Consider the following 12,739-nt stretch of genomic DNA (forward strand, 5'->3'; position numbering starts at 1 on the left):
AGCCAAATTATGATTCTACATTTAATTTACATAGATAAAATGGAAGAACAGCACAGTATGAGTATATATTTGAATTTTACTGATAATGACTGATTTAACTCCGAGCGTGTCATAGGCAAAGGAATAATGACTGTAAAGCTGCTTTGGCAGAACACAATAGCTAAAAAAAAAAAATTGACAAAGAACAGGCTGCAAATTATCAACAAACAGGCCTGTCAGCTTGGAGGAGATGTTTATCTAAGTGAAAGAACAATTTTCTACAGCACTATTACCTTAGAATAGCTTTACTATTCCTTTCGTTTTAATCTCTCATTTAACTTGAGACTTACACGGGTTTGGTACTACCTCCATCCTCTAAAACTGCTAAGACCAAATCAAGAAATAAGAGCCACAAACACATAAGTCCAAACCCGGTAAAATCAAACCAACTTCACTGAATTTAAACACTGTATTTCTGGGTGACCTGGGATGAAACTGTGCCAAATTATAAAGCCACACAAGAATCACAGTAGATCTTGGCTGCTCTGCGAGTAAGCAGGATGTAGGATTCTTGCCTGAATACTTCCCTCAGCCTGCTCTGCTCTGGGAAAGCAGGCACACAATCCACAAAATTAAGCCTGAACCAGACCCAAACCCTGCTGCCCATGCTCGGTCATGGCTGGCCACGCGCCACAGCTGGCCCAGGGGCCAGAGAGCCAACATACCATGGCACCGTGCCCAAACTACGCTGCTCTTCCCTTCTGCTATAGCTCCACAGCTTGTAGCTCCAGAGCTTCTAGCTCAGAGCAGGGGCATGGCCAGAACATGGGACATGGGCAGAAGACCCACGGTCTGGGGCAGGGGTGCTCAGAGAACGGGCTACCCACAGCTCGGGTCTGATATAGCCAGACATGGAAGAGTTTGTAGAGCCCTGTGTTGTACTTGATTCTTTGACTCAACCCCACTGCTGTTGAAAAGGACAGGAAAAGGTCCCCGTCTCTTTGGGGAGAATTAGACTGCATTAGTTTGAGAATGAATGCTTCAGCTTTCACTTAGGGGCAATTTTTGCAAAATAAATTTATGTAGACATACATCAACTCACTTAACAGTCCTTTTAAAAATGAAACCATCCTTTAGATGGACGTGAAAAAGGAATCTTCCCTCTCCATCTGTTTCATCCACGTTGAAAATACAGATCATGGGCCCCATTTCTTTCAAAAGAAAACAAAAACATCCTGATATTTTGCCTAGCTGCATCCTTCCCTCCTACCCTTTAGGTCATCCTTCGTATCCCTGAGAGCTTCTTCTCTTTTTCCAATGGCCACCACACCTACCTGCGTAACAAGGTGACTTGCCATTTGCTGCTGTGGCTGTTGAACCTGCTGAGGCTGCTGGGATGAAGGCTGCTGCTGAGACTGTCCCACCATCTGGCTCCTCATTGTCTGCTGGCCACTGGGAGGATTGTATATTGCCGGTGTCCCATCAGGATTTACAAACGGTTGACCTGAAACAAAACACCCTGCCTTTGCTGAACACTTTTAAGAACATACTGTTTTCTTTATGAAATCATACAACCTTGCTTTAACTGATCAGTCTTTAGCTGACCTGCTACAAGTGTAAAGTGCTCATCACTCTCAATGCCTCATTAAGGCATCAGCTATGGGGGTTTTTTTGTTGTTTTTGTTGTTGTTTTTTTTTTTCCCCAGGCAAGGCAGATAGGAGATACTTGTTTTGGCAGTATGACTTTCCAAGGAATGGGTGGAAGGTTACCATGGCTATAAGATGATTCAGATGCTGTGGTTACTTGAAGTCATTCAATGATGAATCAGTTACTACTAAAATTGAACTCTGGAGCAAACACTGGAGGTAGAGAATATTCACATATATTTTATTGCCACGCAATAGCGGTCAAGCATACACAACTACTCCTGATACACTGTAGTTTGTATGGAAAGGAAAAAAACCAAACCCACTCTTGTTACTGATTTATTTACACATTCTAATAACATAGTGCTGTACTTTTGAGAGCTGTGCCCTATGTAATTAGAGGAGGCAGCACTGGAAATTATCAAGGAAGAAACACTTAAGATGTCTTTGAAGATCTCTTAAATACAGGACAAATTCTGTCCAAAGTTCTGCTAAGTTGCTGAACTATTTTTGCTACAGATATTTTAGCTGGGGGAAGTAACCTTGCAAAAGCAATGTTGGGGTTTGGGGTTTTGGGGTTTTTTTTTGTTTGTTTGTTTGTTTTGTTTTTTAAAGTTTACCCAAGTCATTGTCTTACAAACAAAAAAGAAGTTGTATTTCTCTGTAGGGAAAATGTTTTCCATGACCTCAGTTCTCTCCACTTCCATCATAAATTCATAAATCAAAGGAATTACAGATGTTTCCATGAGAAAAAAGGAATTTTAGCAATGAAGTGATAACATTTAAAGTAGGTAACTAAAGTATGAATATCTGAGATACAATGGGAGATCTGGAGGAATTCAGTGACTGAGAGCAACAGTGAAATAATGAACTTCTGATTTGTATACCACAAGCATCTCTACCTGTTCCATCTACTCCTCAGCCTTTCAGTTCCTCCCTCTTATTAATCATGGTCAGAAATGTATGAGGAGCACTGGCTAAAGAAACCTTGCCTTCTCTTTCTAAAGCATCAAGACTTTCTCGATGAAGTTGCCATATTATACTGGGCATGTCTCACACTCACAGTGAGAAAGGTCATGATTAGAGTGAGTGGAAGAGAAGCACGGGGCAGTTCTGTCCACCAGCTGATTTCCTGCTTCTTGCTGTGAACACACTGGGTGACAATGGCATGGATGCCCTAGATTTGGGAGTCTCAGGCTCCAGAAGCACTTCAGGAGACTGGGGAAGTCAGACTGGGTGAACAGGGTAACAGGGTCCCGGAGCCTGCGCCAGACACTCAAGGGAAGCAGTAAAGAGCACTTCCTGTGGCTCAGGGAAGGATGAGAGAACTGAAAGAGAAAAGGTCCAGCAATGCTTTTGAAGATGAAAAAAAACCCAAGACCTTTGATGAAGAAATCTTGAAATAAGAAATGAAAAGGAGAGATCAGATGGTAACAGGGAAGACATTTGTAAGCTACGAACTGTGGCCCTGACAGAAGGGCAAAGACTGCAATGTCATTTAAAGGAGTAAGACTGAAATGTAAATGCTCTTAAATTGTCAAAGGGGGTTAAGCCAGAGAACATGTCAAGAGAAATGCTTTAAAGGGTAAAACAGACTGGTGAAGCGGGTGAAACGGAGATTAAAACAGCATAGCCACATAAATGGTGTTTTCCCAAAGCAAGCAAGAAGCTCCTCTATCTGGGGAAGGAGAAGGGTAAAGCAGAGGAGAGGAAACAATGGAAACTGCAGATATGGAAGAGAAAGTGTGGATTGCCAGCACCTGAGAAGGAGCTGAAAGGTATAATCAGAGCAGGGAGATACTGACAGCATCTGTGGATGCCATTAGAGGCTTGCACAGTCAGTGACTATGTAGTGCAAAAGGAAGCAAAGATCTTAAAGGACATGGCGCTATGATCAAAAGAGACAAAAAGATTGGAAGTAGCCACTCTGCAAGAGGAGAAGAGCTAAAGAATGGTGTTACAAAGGGAAAGAAAATCTATTCATTACAGGAAACAAAGCTCCTTTTTCCTCTTCTTTAAACTGTCTTCTCTTCACCTATGTTTCTGACAGCATCCATCACTTTGATAGTCGATCACAGCATCCAGCAATCTAAGTCTCCTCCCTATGGAGCTTCTTTTGTAATGTTACTCTAATAAGATGCAGATATTCTGAGCCCAAAGAGTGGCAAATTTGCAGCATGTATTTTGCTGCATGTTAAAAAAACGGTAGACACTGCAGTATAGCCTGACTTCCAGCACAGGTAGCAGCGTGAATATATATGTCTGAGACAAGAATTTCAGCCTCTAAAAGAATCTGCTCCCTCCATTTTCCTTATTATGTATGTATTTACAAGTGAGCTACAGAAACAATACACAGGGTTTGAAAGAAACACAAAATTATATATACACAAAACCACTTGGTCCCTGAATGTTAAACATACTAACACACATGGAGCTCTCAGTGATGTCTCCGCAGACAATGAGGCACGGTAGGAGGGAAGACAAGGCACTCTGGTCTAGTGACAGTATTGAAAGGCATTATACCTATAGCAGAAAAAGACTCCTTAGGTACCAGGGAAAAATATGAGCTAGCTGCTGCAAATTGCTAAACTGACAAAACAGATGTAGGAGATGTTCCTCTTAAACAGCTCTTCTAGCTTGCAAGTGTGGTCAGCTCCAGCCTCCATCCTTGCCATGGCCAGTAACGAGCATAACCTCTCAGCTGCTGGTGGGCTCAAAGCAGCAGTGATTCCTTTCATTTGTTTCTCTCAGTCCTATCACGCAAATTATGGATGACTTCTGCCTACACCTGCTGAGTTCTGTATGGAAGCAGACCACATAGCACACAAAATGTCTTCTTCAGTATTGACCAAGAAATTCCAGTGTTACAGATGAACTGTCAACTACCAGAACAAGAGAAATAAGTAAATTAATAAAGATGGGTTTTGTCCTATGCCCACCTCGCATTCTGTCCTCTCCCCTAACTGAGTTTTTAAGAAATGTCCAAAATCCCCATTTACACTGACACTATTAGGCTCTCATGTCAATAATGTAATCACTTGAAAAAAGTACACATAAATAGTAAAGGGTTTAGAAAAGTACAAGTTTTTGCAAGGTACTAAGTCACCTCTCTGGAAAGAATTTAGCACATTGGAATCTAAACAAACAAGAACTCCTCCCTAACTTTATATGTGCTAATATATAATGATCAGCCCCAGGTACTACTATCTCTAAATATCTGTGGAAAGCTTGGTTTAATAGTCTGTCAAGGCTGTGTTTTCTTACATGCTGCAACTTTCAGGTTTTCTTGACTGAATTCTGACCAAAAAAAAGTACTTTTAGCCATGGACTCACAAATAAGCTTTACAGATTTGCACCAAAATATTGGAACACAGGGGTGTAATATACATAAAATACTGATTAGAAACAAAAATCCACAAATAAAAAGCTCCTGAATGCTCTATTAAGGACTCTGAAAAAATATTTTGGAGTTCAACTCTCAGCTCCCAGTATAATGGAAAATACATTTCACTGTAGGTTTTGTTATTTTAAACCCAGCATAACTCAGCAAAGGTTGACAGCACAGCTAGTCACGGTCACTGAAATAGTCCAAATCACTGAAGAAGCATCACAGGCTCAACTTCCCTGAACCTTTTTAATGCTGTCAGTACAATACTGTGGGGAGTAATAGCATAACATGATCTGGACTTTGTCTGGACCAAGGAGGTAACAAATTGCCTTAAACATTCAGCAAACACAGAAGTCCAAGCTGAGTGGTTTCTGAAGTGTCCACAGTGCTTGGGTAACTGCAAGCGCCTAGTTTGTGCACTGCAGTGCTGCTAACTACCAGGAATTGAAGAGATTACAACTTTCTCTTATCACAAAACTTCCAATTTAAATAAAATTGCTAATCACACAGCTCACATAACAAAATTAACTCTGAAGTGCTAATTCAAATGCAGCCTTTAAGCCTTTTGAAATTCTGCTGTTAAGCACAATCTCTAAGACTTTGACATCGTATTTTGGTTGCACTGTTATCTTGACATGCTTGATATGGAAGAGTATCTGTCCTTACTGAAGCTAATGGGATCTCAGAGCCAAGATCATCATAGCCAAGGAGTGCCAGGATTTTACAAGACGAATATCCTGTCTGGGACCGCAGGAGTGTGTTTTGTATCACTTCCCACCGGCTATGCCACGACAGCCTCAGAAAGCCAATCCAGCTTTGCCTGCAGATTTGAAAAAACAACCTGCCACATGTCATTTCTATGTATATTTGCTACTTGCTTCCTCATAAAATGCCTCAAGGAAAATATCTCTAGAAACAAGAAATTTGCTGATTCCCCAGGTGACATGGGAAACACTGAAGGGCAGTACCAGGTGGGAAAGCATCGTACTGACCTGTGTGCGGGTTGAGAAGGATACTGCCAGGTGGTATCCCTGCAGCTTCAAGTGGAAGAATGATATAGCTGGTGTTGCTGGGGGCCACCTGGCCACTCATCCCATTCTCAGGGTAGGAGACGCTGCCTGAAGAGCTGGCCGTCACCCCGGGGACAAGAGATGCACTTTGGAGAGGCTGATGTATTCGTGACAGTGATCCTGAGGAGCCAGCGCTGCTGGAAGACTCTGAGCCTAACAGAGAGACAACCGCAGCGGAGGGGGGTTACAAGGGACCCCAATCCCCATCAGACACAGCGCATACGCGAGGACAGCCTTCCCAGCCTGTAAAGGCAAGCACTAGTCCACGCTCAGCTGGTAGGAGTGGGATTTTCACTCCCTACTGAGCTCAGTATCCAGTGGTATTTTTACAATTCAAAAGACTGCTTTCCTCCCGCAACATCTGCTTCCTCCCAGCCAGTAAATAGCTTTATCAAACAGAACACAAAATGATCAGCATGTATTTATAATGCCAGAGTATTGGTTCATAAAGTATAAAAACTAAACGCGGGGTATGTAAACAAAAAAGAAAAAAAAAAAAAAAACACAACACAAAAACCCACCAAACTTTTTCTGTAAGGAAAAAAAAAAAAACCTAAAACCCAGCAACTGTTGTCAGTCAAGTAACAAGGTAGCTGTGCGATACATGTATTAACTTAAAGCTACCTAAGACACTACCTAAGACTTTTGCCACTTTGTTTTTTCAGCACCTAGCCTATTAAAATTGATCAGTCAAGATAAATCAAATGTGCTAAAACACATTTGTGCCTGGATGGATGGGGAGACATATTATTTTAAAAAACAAATATAATTTCCAAACTTAAGAGATTTTACTTGATTAGATTTCAGTTTGCTTCACGTAAAAATGACAAGAATCTCTGAGAGCATAAGGCTCAGATGAACGGCTTCCTTAAAGCAGGATGTTAAGACAAATACAAGGGAGGAGTGGAAGCAAATGTCTGTATGGATGCTTCCTCCCAAAAGTAAAGTATATTTTAATTGCAACTTCTTTTACTTTACTTCTGTGCACTCTCTATGCATCTTACATTAATTACTAACATCCTTAGTGCCCTCCTGCAGGTAGAGACTAAAAGAAAAGACAGAACTGAGACTTAAGTTTTAGCAAACTTCTTTCTTAGAGGGCAAATTACATCCCTTCATATTTGGGATACTACAGGAGGACCCTGCAGTAGACTGCTTGAAGCCTCAGATTCATTTTCAGCCAAACCCATATTGAAATTCATTTATTTCCTCATAATTAGAGCAAAACAGTTTTCCCCTGAAGAAATAACACCAGCATCCTGTTACTTAACAGAGGGTCTTTCCACAGATTACTGCAGATTGCTGTGTAAAACACATTTTTATCCATCTTCTCCAAACTTCATATTCATATGGCAGCTACTACAGAGACAGTCCTTTTTATGAGCTGTGCACGATTTGCCATCACCAGGACCCTAAATCTGCTTCTCCCGTATCTATTCAAGAAAGTAATAGAGATTTCAGAAGTTGTTTTTGATTTCTATAAATACATTTCAAAGTTGTATTAGTTGCTATATTTTTTCCCCTCCCTGTACACTGAGGTTGGAAATCTAGAAAGATTATTCCTGCAGGGACAGTTTTATTTATTGGATCATTTCAGAGTTTCTACAAATTGCAGGGATATTCCTGGAGGTCATCCTCATCAAGCTGCAAGCAGTATTTGGCATCTTCCTCACAAATGAAAATGCAACCGCTGGAGTTTAATTTTCCTTCTACAGCAGTTACCAGTCCCTTCCCTGCATTTCCCTTCTATATGCGCTTCATGTTGCTTCTTTGAGTTCTTGCTTTACTTTCTCCTCTTTTCCATCACCTATCGAATTCAACAGGTTGGAAAGTTACCTGAAGATGCAGGAGTGGTGATGAGATTTCATAAACCTCCCATCATTTCTAAGCATGTAAGTAGCATCAAGCCTGAGTTCAGACTTCTCTCTCCCCATTTTGTGCTATTCTGAAGAAACACTGTTAGCATAAAAAAAGATTGCAGCTCTGACATTCAATTGTTTTTTCTCTTCCCCCTTTCAGCTGTTTTTATGGCAGAATCACAGATTGATCTTTACCAGCTTCTGAATGTTAAAAGCTAAAGGACTGCAATGAATTCAGATGTACTCATCAAATGGTAGGCAGAAGCAGTGGAAAAACCTCTGCAGCTATCACCCTACATTGGCCAAGATGATAGCTTTGAAATGTCTGCCTTAAAAGATCTGAGATCTGCTCTCTTACGTCAGTAGATCAAGTTGGTGATTTTGAAAGAACATAAATAAGACGCAAAACCATTTCAGCAATTTTCTGAATATTAAAAAAAAAAATCCCAGAAATTATTACTTAACCAATTTTTCCCCCATTTATCCTGTGTAAGAATGATCTATTTTAATTTTTTTCCATCACTACAACTTATTTCCTATCATTTTAAGTCTAGACATATTAAGCCAAGTAAATTCCAACACTAATGTTTGGAAATTAACACCAATTAATCTTGTCTTTGTAGCTCTGATTAGCTGTTTTCATGGTGTCTAAATTTGGAATAAGAAATCACCACATAATGAATTCAGTACTGTAGCAAACGAAAAAAAAAATGAACTATCTGACTTTATTCAGATTCACATTTAGAGATGTCTTGCTGAAGACTTCTGAGAGGAATGTTGACTAAATGAGATTTTTGCCCCCATTACACAATTCAATCTCTTTTTTCTTCCAGTACGTAATGATGGCTACTTCTTCCAGATTCTTCTATAATCTTCTTGCTGCTTCACAGCTGGCACAATAATAACCTTCATATTCTCATCATTTTCCATTAATATATTTTTAAAGTATTCTGAGAGATACAGCAGTTCAAAGAGTGGTAAAAAAAAAAAAAAAAAAAAGAGAAAAATCACCACAAATGCCTAATAGCTTAGAGGGTTTACGGAGGGACAGCATGGAAGTACCATTAATTTTCCAATATTCTGAGCATTAGTGAGTGATGCAACATGTCTTGCTGTATTTTCTTTGGGTCAGCATTCAGTATCTGATGACTTTGAACATCTCTGCTCATCCCACCTTCCAAGCCTGAGGTAAATTTTTCCTTTCTTATCAACTGGACTCTCAGGATCTACCCACTACTTGCTCCAGATGGTCAATTTTTCAGGAACAGTAGAGCGCTGATCAACCCTGGAAGTATTTTTAGTTTGGATATAGTTTCTTGGCTCAGGAATATTTATTTGCTACTTTTGTAATATACAGAAATGCAAGTGACTTACAAAGTATTTAGGTGGTTTTTATGATAATGGTATGCGCTCACATGAACACAATTATTTCTCTGCAAGCTGCACTTTTAAAAATAAGATTGATGTTTCAGCAGTCGGTTGGCAGGAAGAATATGACTGGAAGCAGTTGGCTCATGATTTATTGCCCATACACTGACATTCCTACAGTTTCTCTGGGACTCACAAGATCCATCAGGCTAATGCCCCATTAAAGGAAATCATAAAGAAGCAGAAATCCAGTTCCAAAACTCAGAGACAAATTTACAATTTACTGGACACTTCATAAAAACTTTTAATTAAAAAAAAAAGGAAAAAAGAAAAAAAAAAAGAAAAAAAAAGGAAAAAAAGAAAAAAGGAAAAAAGAAAAAAGGAAAAAAGGAAAAAAAGAAAAAAAAAAAAGAAAAAAAAAAGGAAAAGAAAAAAGGAAAAAGAAAAAGGAAAAAAAAAAAGGAAAAAGAAAAAGGAAAAAGAAAAAAGGAAAAAAAAAAAGGAAAAAGAAAAAGGAAAAAAAAAAGGAAAAAAAAAAAAAAAAAAAAAAAAAGTAAAAAAAAAAAATTAAAAAAAAAAAAAAAAAAAAAAAACAAAAAAAAAAGAAAAAATGAAAAACATAAAAACATTTTAAAAACATTTTAAAACATTTAAAACATTAAAACATTTAAAAACAAAAACAGTAAAAACATTTAAAAACAGTAAAAACAAAAAACATTAAAAAAAAAAAAAAAGGAAAAAAAAAAGGAAAAAAAAAAAAAGGAAAAACAAAAAGGAAAAAAAAAATCATCTTTCCCCAACAGAAGTAGCAATGAACACCTAACAGGAGAGATTAGACTGTGGCTCCAATTGCAGCCCCACCAAGGAAGTTAACGATCCCTACAGATCTGTATCAACACAGCTGATATGCCAATGCAGCCACCTTTTCGTAAATGGTGGGGAAAGAAATACACTCCAACAGATGCACATTCCACTGAATGGAAAGTGCATTAAGAGAAGCTAAAGACGCAATAGTTACATCTTCTAAGTCTTCCAACAATTATTTAAATAGGTATGTAGACACACAGAGGACATTTCTTTGAAACGCATCTTGTCTTCCCTCCTAATAATGGATATTAAAACCTCTTGTAAGGTGTCAGTGAAAATAACGTGGTAGTTGATGAACTAGATTTTCTCTTCATGGGTGCGTTAGAGACTGAACAGGTACATCTTTGATGCCCGCAGGGACATCTATTTCACTTACCGCTCTATATGCTTAGTCAGTCCTGGAAAGTCCACTATATTATTGGAAATCTAAACTAACCAACGCTTTGTATGATGTCCTAAGTTGTAGGAATGCAATCTGATTGCAATTTGTTAAATTATTAACTCCCCACTCAATATTGAACTATAGCTTAATACATCTCTATATATCTACTAAGCTTCAGAAAAACAAAGAAAGGTTTTTTTGCAATATACAATCTGTGCTTTTCAGTGGAACAGGGCTTTCTAAAGAATCAACAGGTGCATGAAAATAACCATCAGAACCATGAAGATAACCATGTAATGGGTTTCTAACAGCCCGTTTTGTGAAGTTTGCAAGAATGAAGTAACAGAATTCCTTTGCTAAGCTCTAATTCCTGTACAGCTGAATGCAATTAAAGTCTAAAACTAATTGACACAACTGGACTCTACTGCGGAGAACAGCACATTCTATGATCTGTCTTTGCCTAAGGGGAGGCTAACATCTTTCTGTGCTTCAGTTTCTGTTTGTCTGCTATGTACCATTAATTACTGATTTATCAGAAGTGAAGGCTGAGGGCAGAACATTTAATTTTGGTGACAATATTAAAAATGATCCAGAAAGGCTACAATGCTAATATTGCATCACTGTATACACTCTCAAAGGCAGCTGTGCGCCATCTCTGAAAATCCTGCAAGTTTTAATATTCTTATGCTGAAGAAGGCTGTTTGACAATGCTTCTGGATGACCATCATATATGTAGAATAACTTTCACATTTAAAATCGTCACAAACATTTTGCCATCGTTTAGCCAATGAAGAACATTTTGAGCAACTAATAACTTCAGACCGATTTGATACATACTAGGTGCAAGACAAAAATGTTTCAAATTTATTACTGTGAATCATAGACCACTTCAGACAACAGACTAGTACTTCCTGCAGAGGAGAACCAGGACAGAATTGGTGCCTACCAGGCTCTGCCACGCTACCAGGGCAGCTTGCCTAACGTTTGTAACTACACCTCTGCAATCCCATTTCAATCACTGTAGTAAAGACAACAGAAAATAAACAAAATCCCCCAAAATAAAAACATGATCAAGCTTTAAATGTGTCCTGAGCTACAGAACACCCAGCGCTGCCTATGACCGGAGTACAGAGTAACAGAGACCTAATGCAAAACATGCACAATGAAGTGTCGCTTGGTACCCAATCCACCTTAGAAAACATGCAAATAGCACGTGGGGGCTCTGACAGCTGTATGAATGCCCTCAGCATTTTTTGGTGAAGGGAGAACACTTTATCAAGACATATTTCCCCATTATTTTTTGAACAGTCATTCTTTTCTGCTTTACTGCCATTCAATAACATTTTAGAGAGAAGGAAAGAAATAGCAATTCAGATATTATTTCCTATGACTTTCCTCAGGCTGACTGACAGCTTCACTCTGTGTCCTGGCTTTGAAGGTGTAAGTTTGTTTTGACATCCAGCCTTGCTCTTTTTCCCCACTTCTTCCTCTTATTTTGTTTCTTTTTTACTCTTTCTGTGCCTCAACTAGCTTTCAAATTTAAACACTTTGCTTAAAAAAAGTCAAAGCACTTACAATGTGTAATTGCTCTACAAAGAACATGGAATTTTAATATTACTAATGTTTTAAAAATGTATTGTAAGAGCTTCCATTTGAAAGCAATTTTGGGTTTGGTGCATACGGAGTGCAGATGCATTTACAACTATTGTCATGCTTCAGAGATCTCTCCTTTAATACATTTTCTAAGTGTACCCTTTAATATGCTTGATCTTAACAAAAATGGCTACTTAAAAGTATTACTCTTTTGCAATTAAGTGTCTCAACCCTCCAAACTGGATTTCCCTGACACCATTTTAAATGCTCTGCACCTCTGCAATACAATGCTGCAGAGAAATACATTTATTTACCTGCACTCTACTGAAGGTGAATGATATGAAAAAAAGTATACCAGGAACCTGTGCCTCCTCCCTATTTCACGCATATCAAATTGAATTCTGATGCAATAGAAAGATTCACAGGAGGCAAAGAAATCTGGAGGTAAAATCACAGTCTCCTGCATACTTCAGGCCCCACTGTATAGCCCCTTCAGCCTTTATACAAATAAAAAAATACAGGGAAGTGTAGTTTCAAAACTACATAGCAAAACCAGCGTGTATGCTGCATATGCTTATGCTCATGC

General features: G+C 38.8%; 1 protein-coding gene across 28 annotated transcripts in view; it reads right to left on the reverse strand.

The window, feature by feature from the left end:
* The window catches only part of ARPP21 (cAMP regulated phosphoprotein 21), a 204,821-nt gene that overhangs the window by 50,257 nt on the left and 141,825 nt on the right, over positions 1–12,739 (reverse strand). For 26 of the 28 annotated variants that reach the window (XM_030009080.2, XM_030009074.2, XM_030009099.2 and 23 more), the window contains 2 exons: positions 6,007–6,237; positions 1,314–1,483 (listed from right to left, as the gene is read on the reverse strand). In XM_030009080.2, the coding sequence (XP_029864940.1) occupies positions 1,314–1,483; positions 6,007–6,237 (401 nt within the window). The remainder of the gene's footprint in view (positions 1–1,313; positions 1,484–6,006; positions 6,238–12,739) is intronic. The other 2 variants (XM_030009104.2, XM_030009100.2) reach the window with 1 other exon arrangement.

Source organism: Aquila chrysaetos, chromosome 3 (genome assembly GCF_900496995.4).
Source record: "Aquila chrysaetos chrysaetos chromosome 3, bAquChr1.4, whole genome shotgun sequence".
In the NCBI taxonomy this organism is placed as follows: Eukaryota; Metazoa; Chordata; class Aves; order Accipitriformes; family Accipitridae; genus Aquila; species Aquila chrysaetos.